Below are 25338 nucleotides of genomic sequence, written 5' to 3' on the forward strand. Positions count from 1 at the left end.
TTGTAAATAGACTACACCGTGCGTGACACACAAACCTCTGAAATGGTTAGAACATTTTGATGACACGCCTTCATCCCTAATTTGTTAATCGACGATTCCGTTGTAAAAAAGTTCTTTCGGCTCAGCTGATAGCTTCATTAGACTTTCGGTGAAGAGACAGACAGACAGACATTGCAGTGGTAGGCTGCATATCAATAAAATAAACGTGCATGTCCAATTCTTTATTACTGTTTGTTGAACAGTTCGTCTGCAGTTTTACTTGCTTTAATGCGGTATAATTTAAAGGAACTTGTGTCGAGGATATTTTGCCGGTTGGAAATGATGTACATTTAGCCGCCAATCAAGTTTACCGTCTGTTTTTCATAAGGAACCGGTAACGCCACTGATACGGTCACGATGGTGAATTACGCTAGAGATACAGTTTACCTTGTTGGATTGTTGAGTCTTTTCGTCGTCGGCTCAGAATGCTACCTTCATCATGCTGGGTAAGTTCAACCATTTTTTTCTTTGTTAATTCAAGGTTATTGCTTATATCAATGCTGACGTTTTGATGTCTTTCCTTTCTTGAGAATAGGTATTAGGCCTATTAGTACCTATTAGGAAATCGTTCGCGTGCAGTGGACCTTGTCGCGTGTAGTGCTACTCTATTGAAACAAGATGTAACATAATGACGTCATCACAACATGATTAAACTCGTATAATGTACCTATAAATAGGTCCATGATGTAACTTCCATAAATTGAATACAAATTTACCGAGATACGAGATAATTTTTTTTATTGACATTTATATAGCAATAATAGCAATAGCAAACATATTAGTAAATGTGTTTTTAATCAATATTTTTGTTTAGATTAGTTTGTTTGTTTTTTTTCGCAAATCTGTACCGAAATTCAAAGAATTCCATGGGAATGTTATCCCCTTATACAAAAAAGTCTGTGTGAATATCTAGACACTTCACATGTTTGTCATACAGAGAATCGAAGAAGGCCCTTGTCATTGTCACTTAAATGTCATTTTAAATTGTCGCCGTGTCAGAGATCAAGCTGTGGTGATCTTCGCCAACTGGGCGGGTTGTTAAATCGACAAGAAGCTCATTCCAATCACATTCAGTCTGTGACATTGCGAAGAGACACAGAATATGACAATGACATGTCCATTATTGTCGCATATAGTGTTCGCGCGAGCCAAATACGTATATTCGGGTGTCATTGGCAATTCATTTTTGTAAACTTTCAAGGTTATTTTGTTTGAAAATAAAAATAAAATGTTCCTGGTGATTGCGAAATGAATAAAGTTAAATTATCATCCGTTTTAAATAGACGTTTGAACAATGTAGGCCTATATAAATGTAGATTGTCACTAACCACCCTCTTGGAAGCTTACAGTGTTTAAAGACTTATTTTACTTGTTCATTGAACTATCAACGGTTTTGTAACAGTATTGGTTATGTTGGTTAACAGTGTTGGTTATATTGGTTAACAGTGTTGGTTATGTTGGTTAACAGTGTTAGTTATGTTGGTTAACAGTGTTGGTTGTTGGTTGACAGTGTTGTTTATATTGGTTAACAGTGTTGGTTATGTTTGTTAACAATGTTGGTTATTGGTTAACAGTTTTGGATGTTGGTTAACAGTGTTGGTTATGTTTGTTAACAATGTTGGTTATGTTCGGACTGTAATGTTCGGAAGGTTAAAACCAAGTCTCTGAAATTGTGATTTGAAAATTGTCAACCCGCAAATTGTGTTTTGATTTTTCACTATTTTTCTTTACTATTCTGCACTTTTGTTTTAGATAAGTTATTATCTAATTAAATTTCAACGACTCTTAAAGTAATTTAATGTTTTATGAGTACTAATTCAGATGGGAATAGAAAGAGAAAGTTCCGTCGTGGCAAAACTTTTTTTTGTTTACGATATTTTGACAGCGTGGCATTAACACGGTGGTTGAGGCAACCTGATATCGACGTAGGCCTACAAGTTGAACATTTGAAGATAATAATGTTTGACATAGCAGCAGGTGTTTTTATTTACTCTCTTCATGTACGAGTGAAAATACTTCAGAGTGAATTATCACTCTTTTGAGGATTGTGTTTAATGACCACTCTTAATTGAGTGAAATTGACTCTAGTTAACGATTTTCACTCCTCAGAAAGTGAACTTCATGAGATTGTCGGTATATTATTTCAGAAAATCTTAGAGATGTTTACTCTCTTAAGTTAAAGCGAGTGAAAATACACTTGAGAGTGAATATTGTCACTATTATGAGGATTTTTTTTAAGGACCGCTCTTAATAAAGTGAAAGTCACTCTAGTTAACGATTTTTACTCCTTACAAAGTGAATACTTCAATAGATTACACCATCACCACCACCCACCCATGTTTTTGGCATATATCTTGTCTTATTAATACATCGACGTCGTGCCCTTCACCAATTATAGTTATTGTGCCCTTTTATGGATGAAAATTAATTCGGAAAATATAGAAGTGAAAAGATAGGATGAAACCCATAAGGTTGATTGTATACCACTTCCAATGAGGTTAGAATAAGATAACCATTGCCTTTCCAGCTTTTATTAATATAGGCTTATGACATTTAACATATGACATTTCTATGTACTTTGGTATGTGGAAATGGTTTATATAGGCCAATGGTATACAGAGGTGACGTATGTAGGTTTTCATATCATACCGTACGTCAGTTTCGTATTGTAATTTGTACGTCGTTCGTTTTATTATCTGTTTATACATTTGTGTATGTTGGACAAGGGAGCTATTACCATTCATATAAATGCATGTAAAATAGTTTGTGCATATCCGACTGTAGTCCCGAAAGCCGGATGATATACATACTGCGCCGTCATCGTATAGGCCAATCAACATACACGTTTCCCCTCGGATATCAATAGATTCTGCCTCCCTCAGATATCATGACGAGCTGTTTGATCATATTTTATAATGTTATGACAGTACTTTGGAGTTTATTCCGAATAAGGGGTTTCTACGTTTCTTCTTCGATTAGTACCTTTATCGCACTCCCAATCACTCTATCCCTTGGGTAAAATATGCCTACCTTATGTCACAACATTACGTGGTAATAGGCCTATCCAAAAAAACAAAATCAAACAAAATAAGAACAGGTTGTTACTTGCGTACTCATAAAACAAGAAACTTCATGTCATGGGCGGATCCATCCAAGATCTTCGCCCTTGGATGATGTGCTCTTGTGTCGTCTACACTATCAAACTTTATTTGACAAAAACATGTGATATGCCCATTTACGGACAGGATGATGTCATATCACTACCATATTTGGGCATCACTACCATTTGCGCACATCATACTTGTTTTTGTCAAACTGTAGACAGATCTTAACAGTTACAATACAAGTCTCAATACAGGTCCCAAGTCTCTGCACATTGCCCAAAGTACACATCACACAGATTAAAGGAATTGCACCTACACATATAAAATAATCAGGGCATCAAATTATGTTTTGCTTCTTATATAATAAATGGTGTATTGTCTACATTAAATGTCATTAGCATGTATTACATTATGTATGTATTCACGAATTGAATTAGGTCAATCTATATGATTATATGCAGAACGTACAGTTGTTGAAGTGATCGTAAATGAGTACACAAACCGCAATTAGTTTGCATCCCGAATCAGCTGTTTATATATTTTAACCGTAATTGACTAATTGGATTATCATATCACAGAGGAATTAAATATTGGTTTAAATCCTAATATTAGATACGGTGATATACTGACTTCTAAACAAACCTGCGATGCATCGTCAGTTTTGTGTTGGGGTTTCCAGTACCAGAGTGTTGCTTTGCAAGCAATATTTTAGATTATATTGGAGTGAAGCTGCATCTTGGTGGTTAACGTGCTTGCCTTCCAGTCCAAAAGTTCAGGGTTCAATTCTCATCTGGTACCAGGGTGTAACTCACGACTCTTTCAACTCCACTCCCGTATGAGCACGATAACTTATAAAATAGTTTATCCACGCAAAATATTGTGACAGGTACACTGTTAATACCTTTTTAAATACTAATATCATCTTGATTTTGATTTCAAATTTGATTGGCGTTCGATTGATACGAGGCGCCTCTTACTGCATAAATGTTTCCTCAATTTGCAATTCCACTCTAATTAGTGTTCGATTGATATGGGGCGCCGCTGAATGCATGAGGGTTTCCTCAATTCAGCATTCTTAAACATACTATTCTCCTTTGAAATTGATTTACGAGGCGCCGTTTCATTATTTACATTGTTAAAATTAGTAGAACAAGATAAACGAATTTTTTATGGTTATTGGCACGTGTGAGAATTCCGTGTAAATAAGCATTCGATTTTGAACTCTGTCTGACCGGATTTTGCAAGTTTCGGACACTCCGTTATAATTTAATGTTATGTTTTAGTAGCAGTGTATACTATTTATCCAACAGCTACATTTATCAGCATTCCTAGAGATCCGATCAATTGGATTAGTTCACTAATAATTTAATTATGTCTGTAGTTATTGTATTTCAATAATTTTTGGTCTGAAAATTCTAGCTCAAGTAGTATACGTATGAAACGTCATAATGTGCCGTTTATGCTATTTGTGCTATTTATCTTTTTACACTCCGTCTAGAACCTAGACTACAACTTACCCAACGTCAGAGTTGAATAAATAATTTTCGTCATAGCATTGTTATTGTTTAAAAATGTTTTCCCAGATATTTATAGCATGGATGAATTTCCCCCATGTTTATAGTAAATTAGTGTACCATCGGAACTGATCGAAAGTAGTAAGACTTTAAACAACTTGTTTACTATTTAAGTGAAATAAAAGCCAATGAGGCGTCTCTATGCCTGTCGAAAAGTTTTGTTTTTACTATAAAACATAACTTATTTTGCGATTGTAGATTAATGTCCTGGGCGTTGGTTGATATGTTTCAAGATTTATATGTGAAATCGGATTTCATTCATCGTGTCACTCTTGAACTTTAAACAAATTATTTCTGTTCTCATTAATCGTGTAGCCATGGCCTATTATAAAACGTGTTAATTAAAACAAATTGAAACTCTTTTTTGAGGCTTTTTTAGCATTCTAAATCGTTGATGGATATTTACCCAAACCCTATCCATTTACTAGACACTGAATGGCCATTTACTAGACCTGGGTATCATTTACTAGACCCTGGATATCCGTTTACAAGACCCTGGATGGCCATTTACTAGACCTTGGTATCATTTACTAGACCCTGGATATCCATTTACAAGACCCTGGATGGTCATTTACTAGACCCTGGATATCCATTTACTAGACCCTTGATGATCATTTACTTGAACCTAGATGGCCATTTACTTGACCCTGGATCTGGATGGGCATTTACTAGACTATAGAGGCATTGTATGCCCTGCCATCCCTGGATATTGGATAACCATTTCCTTTACTCGTTAGCATTCTCAAACATTACTAAAACATGTTCAACCTCTTCCTTTTCTATGCAGTACCGTATAATATATCTAGAGCTGAGAAGCATTACACATGCTTAACAGGTGAAGTCGCTTCTCTGGCTTACAGGTGTCAGGGATCATTCCCTCGGGGTAAATTTTTGTCAGCTGCTTCGTATATTCGGCCTAGCTTAACAAATGATATCCGATGAGTGGGAATTCCGATTTTATTGTTGTTCATCTAGGTAATTTGAAATTGGATTTTAATAAATTTACAATCAAGAGGAATCTTATTAAAGTGCCGACATAACGTTTAGACCAAAATTAATTGAACCAAATGACCCTCTCCGTGGGTAATCCTCGCAGATGGGATACAGTAACAAGTTATGATTTAATGTAATTAAGACGAAATGCTTTCCTGTCGTTTTACATGCTGGGGTTTAAGAAGTGATTTCCCGGGCGGTTAATGGTAGGCTCAGGTCTAATTGAATCTTTACTAATTGATATTAATGTATAATGATGGTTTGGAAATAAGGGACAATAAACTACGCATCAGGACGTATACTATATGAATACCATTATCAGTGGTATGCATTTCATCCTTTTGTGACGGCCTACATCGATTTTTTTGGCAAACATTGAAGACAGTGGTTAAATCTTCCGAATAAAAAGTGGTTTTTATTTATTTAGTTTCCTCCACTCCACCTCCCAGGATTGCATGGTCCACTGCCACCGGAACGATAGTCATAGGAAAGAGGAAAGGACCAAACTAAGAAGGTGTAGGCCTATATAAACAGTAGTTTTGCATTTCAATAATTGCTTAAATGTAATTATTTGCAATATAACGAGATTTTCTCGTTGTGTCTCCGTACCCCGTCACCATCACTATATCATTCTTAGCCTACTTTTTGTAGCATGCCGCAATTTTCTCTTTTCTGATGATTTTACGGTACCAGACCATGTTTAGCTTTTGTTTTACCAGACCACGTCTAATCTCCTGATTGTCATGTCTTATTAGGCATACGTCAATGAGCGGTGGTCAAGCTGCGATATAAGTTTATACCGAATTGACCGCTTGGTGTTTAAAAAGCTGCATACACCAACTCCATGCAGTTTTGTTAGATAAGCTAGCACACAGAAAATGTTAATCAAAAATTGGAGCCAGAGAATAAGGTTATGATAATAATAAACTTAGCCTGGAATAACAATACTTAGTCGATTACAATAATATTGGAATAACAGCAATTAAAGAAAACAATACTGGACCAGTATCAATATTATGATGGGTTAAATAGGACATTAATCGGTTATGATGTAACAATCAGGAATAGAATAATGATAAATGTAGATAATTAGGTCATGTTTAGACCAACAATGTTTTTTTTAATTAACACGTTTTATAATAGGCCATGGCTACACGATTAATGAGAACAGAAATAATTTGTTTAAAGTTCAAGAGTGACACGATGAATGAAATCCGATTTCACATATAAATCTTGAAACATATCAACCAACGTCCAGGACATTAATATACTTAATGTTAAGTAACAATCAGAAGAATATGTCGGTAATACCCAGGCCTCGTGATCACTGGGATAATACATAAATACGGTACTAAAGACAAACTGAGTTTTAAGCTCTGTCTATAATACCAAACTAGTTTGACAAAAAAGTGCGATGTACCCATGGTAGTGATATGCCCAAATATGGTAGTGATATGACATCATGTATACATAATATGGGATGACATCATATACTTTTGTCCCATAATGTTTGATAATGTAGACAGAGCTTTACTTATCTGACTCACCCGCGTGTACACACCCCCGCCCCTCCTATATTGCCATTTGTTAATTCATTTTATATTGTATTTCTTGTATGTCGATTGTGGAAAACAAAACAGATTAATATAATTTACCGCATGTGTACTGTTTGTCAAAGAAACTTTTTTTCTATCACTCAATTTTAAACTAATAAAGTTTGAGTATCTCCTAGTCCTTGAAAATCAAACGTTTTAAAAATATGTGATGTTTTATTGCTTTCAAGTGCGTTATCGGAATGTTTATTCTAATGTAAAGTTAATCAGTTTCTGGCAATTGTAACTTTTTCTAGTATAGCTCTGTCTGCACTATCAAACTTTATGTGACAAAAAAATGTGATGTGCCCATATATGGGCACGCTGACGTCATATCACTACCATATTTGGGCATATCACTACCATATTTAGGCATATCGACAGTGTTCGGTATACAATTCCCAATACAGTGGGCCTACTTGTGACTCAAGTCTCCGAGTGATTCTTGCGTTCTCTGGTTCCACTTTTTAGTAAATTCAATGTCATTTTGTTTCTTGGAATTCCATAATTGTTCTGGAACTAAGAGATATTGTTATGATAACTGTATATGATTAGAGTAATCATCTAGAAATGTAAAAGGTATAATGCCCACCACGTTTAACGAAGTACAATAGACCTATATTCTAATTCAAAATCTCGAAAAAGGCCTAGGCCTATGCCAAGTGTCGCATAGAGCTGTAACTTCGCGGGCTCTGAGCTTAATGTCTGTACGCTATCCAGTGTTCTAGTCGACTTCAAAATGTTCCTATCATGCCATTAGATAGAATACCCACTGTTTGATAAACTATTTATAATTTTCAACATCTGTTGAGACCCGAGATGGTTTGTATCCGAAATTCCTTCCTCGCTATCAGTCCATGGTCTCCTCATTTTTCTAATTTCATTGCATTGCATTTTTACCTATTACATAAACACAACATGATAACCTTTTATCAAAACTGTTTACCCGTTTGTATCCCACCTTCTAAATGTTAATAACTATTACTGGCCTTGTCGACACAGCTTCATCCTCTGCAGGAATATGCTTCCATGTGACCAGGTGTTGCCATGGATGCCATCTTTCCCATCTTACACTGAATGGCTGAAAGTTGTGTCTTTTTAAACAACTACCTAAAGCTTGGTTCCCACTTGTACGCAGCCCAACAACGCACCCACGCCCGCAAGAAATTCGACCTATCATAAACTGTCGCTTGTGATTGACCAACTTGTCGTTGCGTTACAAACTTTAGACAGGGGTGATACAAACTGGGGTCCAAATGAAATAAAACTTGCATGGTATAGTCATATGTTCCTATTCTCGAAGGAGATGGAACGTGTCTTAGAAACGTTATTCTGACCATGGGAAACTTCTCCTTGTACTGATTAATCATATTAATATGCATAATCCACCTGTACAATCATAACACGAGCATCTAATTTTCAGAACATCCTAAACTTGGCTAGTCCCAACTTTTTTTTTTCGTGTGTGGAGTTTTTCCAAACCACCTTGGAAGCTTGCCAGTCCAATTCATGGACACTAGTTTATATTTCTTCGATACGTGTTCATATTATTAAAAGTATTGGTGATCAACAACCAATAGCCATCCCGACAGATATTTAACTAGCACTCTAAATTCATTTCCTCTGTTTTTTTAACGCGATTTAACGATTGTACAAGACAGTTGATTGTGAAATGTGTCATTTATCTTGCACGTTATCGATAGGTATATTCTAATATCCGTAGTCGGTATAGTAGCTTATACTTTGATTTCGGTAGGGAAATAGTATAATTGGAACAGAACAAAAGAATGTATTACATTTTAACCAGTAAATGTACCCAGGAGGCTCAGTTAAATTGAGTTTTGTCTGGTCAGCAACTAAAACGGTTTTTTTGCCCTCTTATTTTATTGCTATAGACATTTAGTCTAGATGTCTTCTGTATGAGATAACTTTTTCAATTCTTTTCATCTATTTCCCAGAAAGGCATAATATACAAAAAATACACAAAAATATACAATAAACAAAATTTTAAAGATGCTATTAACACCAGTCCAGTTTGTCTTCTTCTCCGGCATCAATCATCCATCAAATGTCATTCATCATCCATCATTCTCATCTTCATGTTGTCATGTTTGTTTTTCCTGTTATATTCTTCATTTATAAAGTGTCTATTTCCATGTAGGAATCACTCACCCCACATAATCATAGCGATAAGATCTGTGTATCTCTATCGAATCATACCATAATCCGCACACATCCCAGAGGATACATCATGCGGTAACATGACAGGTGCTAAACAAGTCATCAAGAACCCAAGTGACTTACTTTCATGTGTGATAGTATAGGCGATAGGGTCTTATGACTTTTTGGCTACCCGTTGTTGAACAACTAGAATTGTCCCAGAGTATATCAACTCCTGACGGGTACCCTAGTGACAGGTATCACCGGCCTAGCAGGATTTTGTAAACACTGCATGTCAAGTGTGTGTCTAAATTCACGAAACTCTGATCATTTCCAGATCAGATGACATAACATGGTGTTTTTTATTGGTATTGTTTTCATATCCCTTGACGAGTATTTACAAATGGATCGAAACGTTGTGACATTACATCTAAGGTTTAGCCGCAGTATCAGTGTATTTGAGAGACACTCTATCCCTCTCAACGTGCCCTTTACGTTCGTCGATGTTTATATACGACGGTTTCGAATTATACCCCTTTGAACAATATTGGAAATGATATATATTGTGTTTCAATTTTAATTCTCGAGTTTTAAATTACTATGCGCACAGTAGATGCGCAGAGAAACGAGTGTTCCATTTTGTGTTCAGTTTGAGCCTCACTAAGTTTGAACCTCAACAAGTTTGAGCGTCAACAAGTTTGAGCGTCAACAAGTTTGAGCGTCAACAAGTTTGAACCTCACTAAGTTTGAACCTCTAAAAGTTTGAGCCTCTAAAAGTTTGAGCCTCAACATATCGTTTCTGTTCTTATTTTCGTATAATGTTGGATAAGCTCCAGTATGGTAACACAAACTTGTCAAGACTTAACTATCTATAGTTAACCAATACAACTTTGTATTTCAATGTTTGCTTTTTACTACTATACTGTGGTTGTTCGTTTATGAAATGTCTATAAAAATGTTCTCTTTCTCAATTTCTCAAGTAGACTGTAGATAATTGGGCATTGTGTTGTGTTTGGTTAGAGTAGTCTCATAATACTATAGTGTAGGCCTATTAAGATGAATGTTTGACAGCGTATAGGAAGCGGTGTCCTTTGATGTATAATTGAACATGAAATGGTTTAGTCAAAGTCAAGGTCGATGAGAAAGCAATTCATAGAACAGGGAGTTGTTATTTCTTTGCGGAGTTCTAAACATGGAGACTTTTGGCCGCCCATGTTTCTAATAAAACGTTGCTTCATGTTTCCAGAGAAACGTGATTGGACAATATTACAAGTAAAATAAAAATTGAAGAACATAATAAGAGACAGACATCAATGCCCTTCATTAATGCATAGAACAACGTTTTATACGAGGTACTGTAGGCTTTCTACCGGTACTGAAAAAAAATAATGTGGCTCTTTCACTTTAGTCGGTCATAGGAAACCATTAAAGTGCTTTTGAAGTATTGGGGTGTAACATCACACCCCTTTGTTGCTTATAAGAAGTGTTCTTTTTGGAGCCACTGCTTGATTTGATCATTACTTTTGCCGAGTGAATTCCAAGGAGGGAGATTCAATCATTGATATGAAATTAATACAACATTATCGAGTTACGAAGCGCCCCCAGTGGTTGGGTGATTGATGCTACTGTTCACCAAAATACTCCGAAATAGTCAAAGTTCTTTCTTTCGAACTGGTTTAAATTCCACACGGAGCTTTTTGTACAACCATCGCATCTTCTCTTCATTATCCTGTTAACAATGTTTCACTTTTTTACCTCGAAATCCCTAAAGAATTACTCAACAATGAGAATAGAAAAGAAAAACATTATTACAGCAATCGTGATTGATGTGTCAGGCCATGTTTCCCAGTTGGTTTATTTAACTAGGCGGAACGGTTACAATTATCGCCCAGAAATATCGATGTGTCAGTGGGGCAAACCTTAGAGGATCGTATGAGACTCATGCTTTTAACTACCGTTGATCCGATCTTGAAAATTTATTGGGCCTATTAGTTGTTTTCTCTACTAATTGAGTATATAAACGTATACTTAGCGCTACGATTGGTATTTTTGTAGGTGATTGAATCATTTAAGGGTGAAATTTGTTTAATTTGGGACTTAATGAGAAAATATACATTGAGGAAATTTCTAATTTTAATAGTTTCCTTTCAGATCACGTTTGAAACCTTTTTTAAGGCATCTTCACCAAGGTCAAAGGTCAACAATGCAACATTTTCCAACATAATGGAGCATATTTATTTTGCTTCTCACTTTAATTATAAACAAATGTAAGGGCCTATTCAGAATTAGTTATTTACCCGGATAAGTTGCTGATCTATACCCACCAAAGTTAGCGATAATATATCGGCATACGAAACCAACTTACCCATGTAAATGAACTAATCCGTTTACATCTGGTACTTTTAGGGTTAACGTTCGTAAGAACACAACCCTATATCCCAACGTTACTGATACAATTTCGATACTATTTTGAGGTTGAACTAATTGATGTTATCAGGATTATCATCTCTGAGAGTAGGCCTAAGCGCCTCTGGGCACTATTTACAAAAGCGTCACTTTGTTCGTAATATTGAAAATAATTCTCTGTTCTCAAATACCAATAATAATAATTAATTGCACCCTGTGGTATATAGAAATATAATATTGAGCGAATATTTTTGTAGTGTCCAATTTTTATAATCAAACATACCGACCATACCGCGGCTCATAATATACAAACCAGGGTACAGTATTAATATTTATCATAACTGTAACCTCTATATTCTCCAATTATTAATTACACCCTATGGTATACATGATACACTATTCATAAATAATCAGCCGACATTAGGGACTCATAACCATACAAATCGTTGGCATATTACACTGTAGTGCCACCCATGTAGGCTATTCGTTTTAAGTAGACATAATATACTAGCTTCATAGAGCGTGTGAACAAAACTTTAATAATTCAACGCAAGTCGCAACGTAATTGTTTTTACGTTGCGCCCAAAAGAGTTATCCATAAGCAATGATAGAAACGTTTCATCTGTGGTCCTGCAGTTTCAATCCAGTCCTAGACCTACTGGTTTGCCTCTTTTTGGCGGCGTGTTAAATGTTAGCTTTGCTTTGATCCTGGTTAATCCTTTACAAGATAGTGGCCCAAGTTGGATTAATTTTGCGACACCAGGGCGCGCTGATCTATTGCGCATAACTAGGCCTATTCATTAAAACAATACAAACATAGACCCAATTATTGACCATGTCTGTGGGCTAGGCCATTGGAATTGAATCTTGTTTACTTCAAAGTGTTGTGTCCATAATTTAGATGGTCAGATAGGCCACTCTGTCGGAAACTACTAAGAAATGACGTCGCTGGTCAAATGAAGATAAAAATACATGTAATCATTTAAGCTGTTTTCACACCTAACTTGCTATAAGAATTCCCCCGCGGACACATTGTTGTTTTAAGCAATGGGGACCGTTGATTGGTGTACATATATAAATACAAACGGACTGGCTGTACGCAGCTGTGAGGAGGTATGTTACATCGCACTTTGCGTAACAAACGTATAGCGACATAAAAAAACAAGGCAAACAGCCATAAGTCGTGTGCTAAAACGCATAGTGATACCGGACCGACAGACAGACCGACCGACCGACATAATGAACTATAGAGTCGCGTCCACGCGACTAAAACGGAATTGTATTGCCTACAATAGGACCCCTATTTAGGGGACACCATCACCCCCAACAGATTTTCCCATTAATACATAATGATAGTAGTGTCTTATGAATAGGGGTTGGTCGTAGCGTTAAATGTTCCCTGTTTCTTAAAGACCATTTCTTAAAGACGGTTTCTTATACTGAAATACCGTCAGTGTAAAGATATGGCATAATATTCATAGCAATAAAAGGGAACAGTTTGTACTGTACATGCAATTACGCATCAATTCATATCATGGATACGCATTTTATCTATGTTCATATTAATTAAGTTTCGATCAATATCTTTAACAGAAAGTTCTACTAAACTGTTTACGATGGAATATCTGTGCATCTATAAATACAAATAATTCTGTTAGTGTCGCTTTACTGATTTAACCGCCTTTAGTAGGCCTAAGTATTTGTGTCTTGCGCGTTAGTGGATGAATTACGATGCTCTTTGTCGGCATTTTATGCGTAGGCCATACATTGTATATAGAATAGCATATAGCATTTCATATAGGCTTGTAAAATAAAATCAATTTTTAAATTTCTTTAATATTTCACACATTTCAAACGTGACGCAGTGTCGTATCGAGAAGCGGGTTTAACGAAGTTGTCTGAAAACTGAATGACTCATCATTTTAGTCTCTTCTAATATTCGACATATTTTCGTTTGCGGCGGCTGAAATTAGTATTGCACCGTTTTTATTGACACTTATTTTGAGAACTGTATTGACTTGTGTACACACTTGCACCTTTGCTCGTCTGTTTAATCTTCTTAACTGTTTGTTATGGTTAAAGCAGACGAGAATTTTAATGTATAAACAAAGAAATTTGTGTCTAGTTTAAGGTTTAGTTTAACTTGACAATATTTCTAGGGAATAAACATCATGTATATATTTATACGCCTATACCGTAATAGTTAAATTGGTTTTCGAGCGATAACATGCTACTGCTTTCGGCACATTGAAGGTTGACATCACTAGTGATGGCCTAGGAGGCCTACACCACCCTACTCTAATCATAAAGTTTTCAACATTTATGAAAGTGACGCCTTTAAATACGTTATAATAAAAAAAAAATGAGTAGGCCTAAATAATATTCGTTAGTGGTTGGAAATATTTTATAATAAAAAAATGAGTAGGCCTAAATAATATTCGTTAGTGGTTGGAAATATGTTATAATAAACAGTAAAAATGTTAAGCTCGGACGTCTCCTTTAAGAGTATGTTTTATCAAAATACAGTAACTGCTTTATTAGGGTAGGTGGCCTATTGGAAAATGACTAATGTACATTCCGTTTGATCTTATTTGTAGGAGACATGTATGCAGTAACGCAGATGAACACCAAAAACCTAGAATGATCATCGAATCGTATTACCAACCAGTATTCAAGCCGTATCTCTCAATATGCAGTGACGGATATTCAAGGTGTACACGTTACAGGTAAAGGGTAGTTCCTTTTTATTCTATTCAACATACTTTAATGTGCTGTGCCTCCCGGCCCATTGGCGCGCTCGCGTAAGGAAGTATCCCAGTATAAAACTTATTGGAAAAGTAAGTACAGCGGCAGATAAAGTTCCGCAATTATCGTTTAGCGTAGGTGGGTGACACTTTAAATCTAGGATTAAAATGTATAGCGTTTCTTAGAACATTGTAGGATGTGAAAAATGAGGATTCAGCCGTAAAGTTCAAGTGACTCAATAGCATCATAATCGTTTTATTGCAAGTTTGACATACGTCGGTACGCCGCGTCGCGTTTAATGTCACGAACGCGATGCTTGTCAATTTCATGCTCGTTTGATTGTTATTTACTACCAGCAGTCTCTGTCTGCTTCGCATCATCTTTGACTTGTGCCAAATATTTTAATGTCGATTGTATTCTTCTACTAAAGCTAGATAGCCACTGCGTACACACAGCGTAATTTAAAATCGGATGAATTAGCCGATTATCGGTACTCAATCTGGATGTGACCAGGATCAGGCACATTCCTTGATGTTCAAGAAGTGACGCCTGTATATCGGAGACCCTAACCTAACGGGCTCTGTATACACATGAGATGCTGTGTTTTTCCTTTCATACTCGACAAATTGTCAAATTAACCTGCAACAATCCTAATCGATCGTGTGCCTCAAAACACGGATTTTGCAGAAAATAACATACACAATAATCGGACCCTTTGTCTCAAATGATTGAGGGACAGACACCACCTCCCAAGGACATTTTCCATTCCAATTCTACCCTGGAAAACATTCTATATCCACCCTAAAAATTCTTTTGTAGAGCTCAATTCAGAGAGGTCAACAAATAGTAATAATTTCTGTATGAAATTTCTCTTAGAACTTAGTCATTGCCCTCGAGTTGAAACAAAGACTAATTACCGTATCTAAATTGAATGATCACATAATGTTCTGATTCACTCATGATGATGACAATTGTTTGAGGTCAATGACGTTGATGTGCTGACCTTATTCAGGTTCAAAATTATATTCTATAACATGCATTCCTGTAAAACCAGACATTTTCACAAATCCGGAGAGGTTGGTTTAACCGCGGAGGACGAATTTCCAACATAGGCCTAACATTTGTGAGGGCGCAATTCTTAAATTACTATCTCTGGCATATACTTTTTCCAAATTTTGAATAGACCTATTGGAATGTATAGTCAGGTTCCAGACAACGATTCGGCTTAATATTGGTATAAAGATCAATACTTTGCGTTTCATACGTATAATACTTTAGCTTGGATCTAGTTTACAGACGAGACGAAATCAAAACAGCGGACTGCTGGACAACAACATAAAAAAGACATGGAGACTTGGGGAAGTCTAATGGGGATAAAACCATGAATATATCTAGGCTATAGCTCCATGATGGAACAGGTTTTTCATAAAAGCAATTTTATAAAAATAATGTGTATTATTATACTAACTAACTATATTGAAGAATACACATTTCTTATAGGAGCATTAAAATCCATCATTTTCTACCGTTTATTTTTGTTTTGTAAATAATACAGACACCATCCCAATAAATCAGTACATTATTTGTAACCTATTATAATATATCTAATTGGATGACAGTTGGTTTGTATGTATTATACTGTCAGTACAGGTCAATCGACACGTGTTACAAATTTACTTATTGAAAAACGTGAATCAAAACAAATGCTCTCGTAAATGTTTCAAGAGCGCTGAATTGAAATATAGATGTGATAACACAAGCAAGCGATGTGTGGTATTTTCACAACCCTGAGTCTGAGGTTCACAAAAAAGTCCATATCATGCATAAATAAGTAGGCTAGGTAGGCCCTATAATAAATAAAAGTGTACAATACCTTTTAGCTGTACCGTCTAATCTGATTTTTAAGAGTATTTATTTATTTAACGTTTGGCAAATAGCTCAAGAGAAAACCATGGGCCAATGGCCCATCACAGAGATGGGTACCTCTTGAAACAATATATTATAAACATTTTTAAATATATAAAAAAAAAAAACAGAAAAAACTGGACATTAAAATTAACAAGAAACAAGGCCACATGGCTGCAGTCGCGTGCTCAAATTTGAGTTAGTGTTTACCGACCAACCGACCGACCATTTGACCAACCGTCACATCATAATAAATTAAAATTAATTAAAATTAGCAACACATTTTTTTATTCTATTTTACTCAGACATTAAGGTGTGTCTTCCAGGCATCTATTGGCCCGATATTTTACCCAAGCTTTTATTGCGTTTCCTAGCTATTGGATCCAGTTAGAAAGAAGCTTGTTTAAAAAACTTTAAGTTGACAGTCGTACGGTAATTTTTAAGTCAGTTTGGCCCATAAAACTATTAAACTGATAGTATAGATATAATAATGTAGGCCACATTGGGCATTTGTAATTGGAAAAGCGCTAATTAAAATGTCGGTAAGCCTAAATAATCTGAATAAAACAAACATCACGATCATTATCCCAGAGTAAATACTGACGTACTTTTGGTTGGTGAAAGTAGTAAATCCTGCCTTGTTGATCTCTTTGACCCGTATCAATACAAGAAGATGTTAAGATTGATAAGGCGTCTACCGCCAAGTAGTTAGAATCACCTCAGGCGTCGACTATTCTGTTCAATTATCAAGTACAGTAAGTTAAACCACGTGCTGGGTTCAAGTTCGGGACCAAAGTACTGTGATACCGCAGATTAAATAATGATTCAAATTCTATATATTTTCTAATCATTATGAATCATTGAATTGTATATAGGCGCTAATTATAGTAGCACGTATTAGAAAATAAAGTTGGATGACTTTTAGAACGTAAATTCCAAATGACCTCAGATGACACAGAGTCTATTGTGACGGTGACTTTACCACAACTGCTGCGCGCCATTGTTAACGTCTGTCGTCACCAGTTGTATTTGTTAATTTCGCTGTAATTGGTCATCGGTTGATGACAAGTTGCTGAGTGATATGATTCGTTAAAAACACTGTTTACATCAATTACGATGTCAATTTTAATCAATTTCAGTGTTTAACAAACGTCGTGTTTCCATCAATCGTTATAGCAGCGGCCTCTAGGGCATATAGGTTTGTTCCTACTAGAAAATAACGTAATGACGTAGTATTTGCGCAACGCAAGTCAAATCGCTTAAACTTGGTTCCCACTAGAACGTAACGGAAGTACGCAAACGCAACGCAAGCGTGTTAACCAATGACAAGCGACAGTTCGAATAATCCATCGTTTGTGATTGGTCAATTGACTTACGTTGCGTTACGTCCTTGTGTTGTGTCTCTAGTGGGAACCAAGCATTACGTTGCACATACGTCATTACATTTGCGTCATATTGAGAAACAAGTTTAATGCTTGGTTACAACTACAGACGCAACACAATGACGTAACGCAGTGTAAGTGCTTTGAGCAATCACAAACGATGGGTTATCCGAAAATTCACTGTACTGTAAAAATCCTACCACGGGTTATTATTGACCTGATTATTTCCATGAATGTTGAATAAAATATAAATTGTAGGTTTACTAATAAAATTGTTTGTTTATATTCTTCTGTACCGATGTCTAGGGCTGTATATCATGTAGCCTATCGAACACGATACTCAAAACCTACACAAACAAAGAAAATAATGTGCTGCCCTGGATGGAAATTAGCACACAAATATGCTACGTCATGCACAGATCGTAAGTTTTGATGACGTTTATGTCAATTTATTTGTCAGAATCTTAATGATATAATTATAGACAAACGATGAACTAAAGCTCTGTCTACACTATTAAATTAGTTTGATGATAACAAAAAGTTTTACATGCTCAAATATGGTAGTGATATGCCCAAACATGACATTATCATGTTTATATATGGGCACATCACATTTTTGTCGCATAAAGTATGAGTGTACACTCTTCAAATTCACGTGTCATCCCTCACCAATTTTTTTATTTGCATGATTTTTTTAAAAGAAATTGTCATATAGGCATATTCTGTAAAAACAAAATATTGAATCTTATTAAATCCCAATCGTTAAAATTATCGTAATTTTTTAGTTTGTCGATACTACTAAACCAAACGTACCAAAACATGATCATTATTTTCAGTTCATGGATAAAATAAACTGATATGCAATACTATTATTGAGCCACAATAAGCTAATATAAAATTCCGGACGTTTAGATGACGTTTGTTTCAAATCCAATTGTCAGAAATTATAAGTACATGTAATGATATAATGACAGACAAAATTAAAGATGACTTTTGAAAAGCACTTTGAATAGGCCGATGTGTCACAGGAAATATAAGGTAAACGACTTTACGTGTCCCCCTAAGGTGTCCCTCTAAGGTGTAGGCCTACCCGTATACTGTACCGTAATTCAGATGTTTTAATTTGTTGAACAAGCGATCCACTAAACGACTCTCAAATGCGTCAAATTTAGGCCAGGCCTAAGCAGACAACAAACACGAAATGCATTTGTTAGAAAAAGAAACTTTTCCAATATATTATTACTAATCCAGACTGTCTCAGTCTGGCTTTTGTAGATATGCACGTGATAACGAAAGTATTCCGTTTATATTATTCGTCTTTTAGCTGTCTGTTCGTCAAAGTGTATTAATGGCGGGAAATGTGTCTCACCCGGAACATGTGGTTGCCAGTCGGGTTGGACAGGAGAGTTTTGTGAAAAAGGTTTGTAGTTATAAGCATGTAATATTATGCAATTTGGTGTATATTAATCAGACTTTTGCTATTTCGAATACGTTAGTTGTAATGCGTTCGTGAAACACAAGTTATGTTTTTTTTTACCATATTTAATGAGGGTGATCCATCCAGCAATTAATGGTCATTTGTGACCCTCAGTTAGAGGGTAAAGCATCTTTCCTAAGGATGCAATCAGTTTATCATCAGTCCAAAGTATATTTTACTGTAAAAAACTCAGAAAAAAACTAGGAATTGAATTTTCAGATATTTCCCTGAATATTATCAAGGTACTTTTAATAAAAGATAAATCTAATTTCAACACTGATGCTGCATGAATGCAATTGATGGCAAACAGATGCAAAACATCTCCTAATTTAGACAAATTCCATGTTTCAATTAAATGGTTCGGGGATTTCAAAACCATTCCGAATAACAGTAAATTTCTCAATCCATTAACTTAATGTTTTATGTCTGTTGTAAATTTTGATAATTATCTTGAGGGCATTTACCCCAAAACAGTAGGTAACATGTAGTCCTCTGTGAATTATATTCTTGTTGTTTTCGTCTAATTATTCATGACTTTCTAATCTACGTTAAATATTCTCTGTAATAAAGTCGATCTTTGCTAATTGATATTGACATAACGATTGGGCGTGACTACGTCATCAGTAGGCCTCGGTATGATAAGATGAGTAATTTCATCCTCTTAGAGGGCATAACATTTTGCCTACCGGTTTCTTCTTTCTCTCCCAACATTTCTATATGTAGGCCTAGATACACTCTAGAGACACTACTTTTAGTGCGACAATGCATAATGTTAACCAAAATGTTTCGGGAATAGTGAGAGCTCCCTTTGACTAAAATCTAATCTGTAAGCATATTCGAATAATGTGTTATGTGTTCATAGGCATAGGCATGTTTAAGTTCTCAAATCCACTGTAAAAATGAAGTTTTGTAAAATATGTAACATAGAGGGCGTTGACATCAGAAAAACCAGGGTAGTGGAACTGAAGAAACCATTCAATATTATTCCATCTTCGCATATTTATTTTTATTTAATTCCAGATATCAACGAATGCAACACAAATTACCATGGCTGCAGTCAACTGTGTAAGAACACCAACGGAAGTTATTCTTGCGGTTGTAATCAAGGTTATAAACTTTCCACAGACGGCAAAAGTTGTGAAGGTAGGCCTAGTGACGTTTTTCGTCTTTATAAAAATGTTACTTTACATTAAATAGTAGAACACCTCAACACATCCGAAACACTTTTGTTTAGATAATTTAGCAAAATCTTTCTCCTTTTTTGCAGTTTGTTTGATGTGTCATCCCGAATTTGAGTTTTTGATGGTCAGGGTCGAACTTCTTGAAACGGTAACACTTTTTTTTATTTAGGACCTACATGTTATAATATACTCTTTCCAAACCACTTGCAAATATAAATGCTAGGCCTATTTAGGATTCTGATGTTTTTCATTGAGAGCCACTGATGTTGTATCCTTACTATCTATCTAAGGATCGTTGTATTGCTACCGTACTGTACATTCTGAGTCACCAGACATTTTTTCCTAGTAGTACGGTAGATAATAAAGTTTAAAACATAGTGTATTTGACTAATTAGTTTGGTTATTTATGAATTTCAGGAGGTTAAAGAATTAAGAACATTTCTTAAAAACAAGACACTTTTTGAAACAACAACGAAATCGTCATCAGAGCCACCGAAGAATGTATTTCCAGTTAATCAGATTATTAATGATGGTCATATATCACAGATTGAAATCATTCCATCATTGAGTGAACAAGTGTCACTTTTAGAGGAAAAACTAGCATATTGTAAGTTCCATTTGTATGAATCGTCTGCATGGTTCTGGCGGAAGAACAAGTCTTCGCGGATAAAGACTATAAACCGTTGCTCCAGTGTACACATCTGGCTCATGTGCACTTTTAAGAACTTAGTACATCTTTCGAGACGAGTATGGGGTTACCCCAGTGTACAAGTTTATACACTTACCCACTGTCGTAGACACGTAATGGTGCAGTAGTTGGCTGTCGGTGACACGATGGTACCCTTAAAGCGTGGTTCCCACTAGTGACGCAACACAAGGACGTAACGCAACGCAAGTGAATTGACCAATCACAAGCGATGGCTTTTTCGCTTGCGATTGCTAACTGTCTATAACTTCGCTTGTCATTGGTTAAAACGCTTGCGTTGCGTTTACGTCCTTGCGTTACGTTCTAGTGGGAACCAAGCTTAAGGCAGAAGAATGTTGTTGAAAAGGTGTAACATCTAAGTCCACAGCGCTCTGATCTTCATGAAATAGGGCGCTATATAAATGGAGCATTATATATTATAAATGAAAATAAGATAAACAACGTTTAATATCGAAAGGCTGACTAGAATACTAACAGCATAAAAAGACAATGACTTTGGGACGATAATAACACAAACAATAAATCGTCTATTATGTGCTTAAAAAACCATACCCATGTAGGAATTAAAACAGGAATGTAGGTCTACTGTGGTTTTCGTGCGTTTTTAATATTTCAGAAGTTTGTGATTTTTATAAATGAACAGCTTAGAAATAAGACTTTCACATTAAAAAATATATCTATCGAGGTGGTTACGACGATGGCACTCCTGAAGTCATCTTAGACATTGCGCAGATAACTTAACTCGTCCAAAGTGACGAGTTCAAGTCTTCTAAATATAAATTATATATTTTAAATATAATGTATTTACTATCCTTGTTATCTTTATATACAGGTGATTGTAGACCTCCGCCAATTCACAAGCGTAGGCGATACAACTAAAAAACATTCCGCCAAGTTTGATAGCCTCAAATTCCAGACTTCAATGCTATTCAGGTATCCAAATAACGGATTTATTTTGGGAACACTGAAATATAAACATCAGTGAATGAATATTGATAGTGATGGAACGAATTAGTTGGAACTTTTACTTTTGATTGTAGGTATACCGTCCAATACGTTGCATATGAACAGTGTTTGCTGTGTGCAAAATAGTCTCGAAACAACCATCCGCGGTCAATCCTGAAAGTGACAATTAGAATCATCACCATTGGTTTGAAACAGCATTGATCATGTAGCCTACTACGACGCAATAAACGTCATGCCTTAAAAGCAAGCAAATGTCGGTTTATTAATTTGCTTGCATTGACAAAATGTAGGCCTGATTTTTTTAAACTGTGATCTCTGCGATCTAAGATGTCGTGTATCAAGAATAAAGATCTGACGACAAGAGTTTCATCTGACAAAATCTGAAATTCTCTGTCGAATCACGTGACATACAACGTATTGACGAAAATAGCCATTTATCTTCCCCTCTCGAAAATACATACTTATATTTTTGAAGTCTTCCTGTCAAGCGCCTTGGATATGATAGAACATTGAATTGAACAACTAAGGAATATTAAATAAAGTTAACGAAATAATAATTCATAATTTAAGAATTTTGTATAATGCATGCCATGAATTCATTGGAGCATATAGGTGGTCTGAGCATATTGATATCAGCGCTATAAATTGATTAATATGCTATGACATAGACACATAATTAAAGTATTGCTTTTTTAGAAGACGAAATTTAAAGGAAATCACGAAATAGATATATTTTTACATCTGATTATAATACACGTACTTAAATGTTAGGTTTCTAATGCTGAATATTCTATAAGAGTTAGCATTTTTGCTATTTCATAATTCTTATTTATTAGTATGAATAATTTATGTATATTCGTAGGTCGACGTAATTAAAGCCTGGTTCCCACTGGTCACAACGACGTCGACGCAACGTAAGTGGGTTGGCCAATCACAAGCGAGGACATTTTGAATGAGCCACCGCGTCACCGTGATTGGTCAATCACTTGCGTTGCACTTTCGTTGTGCTTACATTGCGACATAGTGGGAACCGAGGTAAATCTGGGTTCCCACTATAGACGCAACGCAAGAAGGTAGACGCAACGCAAGTGAATTGACCAATCACAAGCGATGGCTTATTCGCTTGTGATTATTGCTAACTGTCTATAACTTCGCTTGTCATTGGTTAAAACGCGTTGCGTTTACGTCATTGCGTTACGTTCTAGTGGGAACCAAGCTTAATGATTGGTAAATCACTTAAGCGTGGTTCCCACTAGCGACGCAATGCAAGGACGTAACGCAACGCAAGTGAATTGACCAATCACAAGCGATGGCTTATTCGCTTGTGATTATTGCTAACTGTCTATAACTTCGCTTGTCATTGGTTAAAACGCGTTGCGTTTACGTCATTGCGTTACGTTCTAGTGGGAACCAAGCTTAATGATTGGTAAATCACTTAAGCGTGGTTCCCACTAGCGACGCAATGCAAGGACGTAACGGAACGCCAGTGAATTGACCAATCACAAGCGATGGCTTATTCGCTTGTGATTGCCAACTGTCTATAACTTCGCTTGTCATTGGTTAAAACGCTTGCGTTGCGTTTACGTCCTTGCGTTACGTTCTAGTGGGAACCAAGCTTTATGCGTGATTCCCACTAGAGACGCAACACAGCGACGTAATTCAACGTAAGGGATTTAACCAATCACAGATGAAATATTCAGTAAACTGCGTATACGTTCTTGCGTTGCGTCCTAGTGAAAATCAAGCTTAAAGCTTAATTGGTTCCCACTAGAACATAACGCAAGGACGTAAACGCAACGCAAGCGTTTTAACCAATGGCAAGCGAAGTTATAGACAGTTAGCAATCACAAGCGAATAAGCTATCGCTTGTGATTGGTCAATTCACTTGCGTTGCGTTACGTTCTTGCGTTGCGTCGCTAGTGGGAACCACGCTTTAGGTTGCGTTACGTCCTACGTTGCGTTGTGTACGCCTTATGTTGCGTTGTATACGTCCTTATGTTGCGTTACTTCTTTGTGCTGCGTTACGTCCTTGTATTGCGTCACGTTCTTGTTTTGCGTTACGTTCTTGTATTCCGTCACGTTGTGTTCCGTCACGTCCTTGTGTTGCGTTACGTCCTTTTATCTAGTGGGAACCAAGCATGACTGGTGATATCATGGGCTGCCATGCACCATCTTTAGACAACTTCCACTAATTAATAAAAAATACAGTCAGTATGTAGGCCTATATGTTTGAAACATACAAGCCATATTTTATTTCCAACAAATAAAATACAGTATAATATATACCGTAGAAGGTGGCTCCTATATTTAATTTGTAATGTCAAAGTACCACCTACAATATTTTGTTTTTCTTTCGTTTGTAATTATTGTACAAATTACCAATAATAAAAAAATGAAAATAAACTAAAGTTGTTATTAATTTCAATGTTTATATCAACATTTTTAAAAAATTATACGGTAGGGTAGCATATAGATGGGAATCAGTGCTGTAAATCAATATGAGACTCAACGCAAGCGGATTGACCAATCAGAGGAGATGCATTTAAACTGTCGTCTGCCACACTGCGTCCTTGCGTTGCGTCGGCGTCTTAGTAGAATACAAACATGCAGCAGCAAGTGATATGCGTGCATGACAGAAAGCAACACACTTCTACAATGATCTATATAGGCCTACTTATTTTAACACCATAATAGAGAAATAACAATTCTCCATGTTTCCAGGCATTTATTACACCGTTTAGTACGGAAAAATAGACACTATACTTTTTTTACCGCATGATCAGCTTTGGCTGCTGGATGGACCAGTACCCTAGTGAAATATTGTTGAAATAAAATAAATCAATTTCATATCATTTTAGCACTAATAATATTTACCAGTAATCAGAATGGAAAGCTGTTGCTGAAGGCAGTGATGGCGCTCCATATTAAAAGAATTAGGATGTGACGTCACAAGGTTGTTGAACTCAATTGAACTTGATCGCTTTAGAAATGGAAGAATCCACACACTTCAGTGGCAGGTTTGGCTGCGTATATATAATAACTATCTATAAATGCACCTAGATAAGTATTGCAATTAATTACAATAGAGCTTAATGCTTTTGAAAAGGC

General features: G+C 36.0%; 1 protein-coding gene across 1 annotated transcript; it reads left to right on the top strand.

The window, feature by feature from the left end:
- The first annotated feature begins 147 nt into the window (after window positions 1-147).
- LOC140047126 (epidermal growth factor-like protein 7) lies at window positions 148-24590 on the top strand. The gene is made up of 8 exons (XM_072091959.1): window positions 148-485; window positions 14466-14594; window positions 18207-18322; window positions 19225-19320; window positions 20398-20520; window positions 20645-20706; window positions 20976-21165; window positions 22097-24590. The coding sequence occupies exons 1-8, from the start codon at window positions 397-399 to the stop codon at window positions 22141-22143; spliced, it is 852 nt and encodes a 283-aa protein (XP_071948060.1). The 5' UTR covers window positions 148-396; the 3' UTR covers window positions 22144-24590.
- Window positions 24591-25338: the final 748 nt, after the last annotated feature.

The sequence above is a fragment of the Antedon mediterranea genome, chromosome 4 (assembly GCF_964355755.1).
Source record: "Antedon mediterranea chromosome 4, ecAntMedi1.1, whole genome shotgun sequence".
In the NCBI taxonomy this organism is placed as follows: Eukaryota; Metazoa; Echinodermata; class Crinoidea; order Comatulida; family Antedonidae; genus Antedon; species Antedon mediterranea.

Excerpts from the sequence above, each read along its gene's own strand:
- LOC140047126 (XM_072091959.1), top strand. The coding sequence starts at position 397 with ATGGTGAATTACGCTAGAGATACAGTTTACCTTGTTGGATTGTTGAGT. Across the intron at positions 486-14,465 it reads TGCTACCTTCATCATGCTGG|GAGACATGTATGCAGTAACG; the intron begins GTAAGTTCAACC and ends TCTTATTTGTAG. Across the intron at positions 20,521-20,644 it reads AGACGGCAAAAGTTGTGAAG|TTTGTTTGATGTGTCATCCC; the intron begins GTAGGCCTAGTG and ends CCTTTTTTGCAG.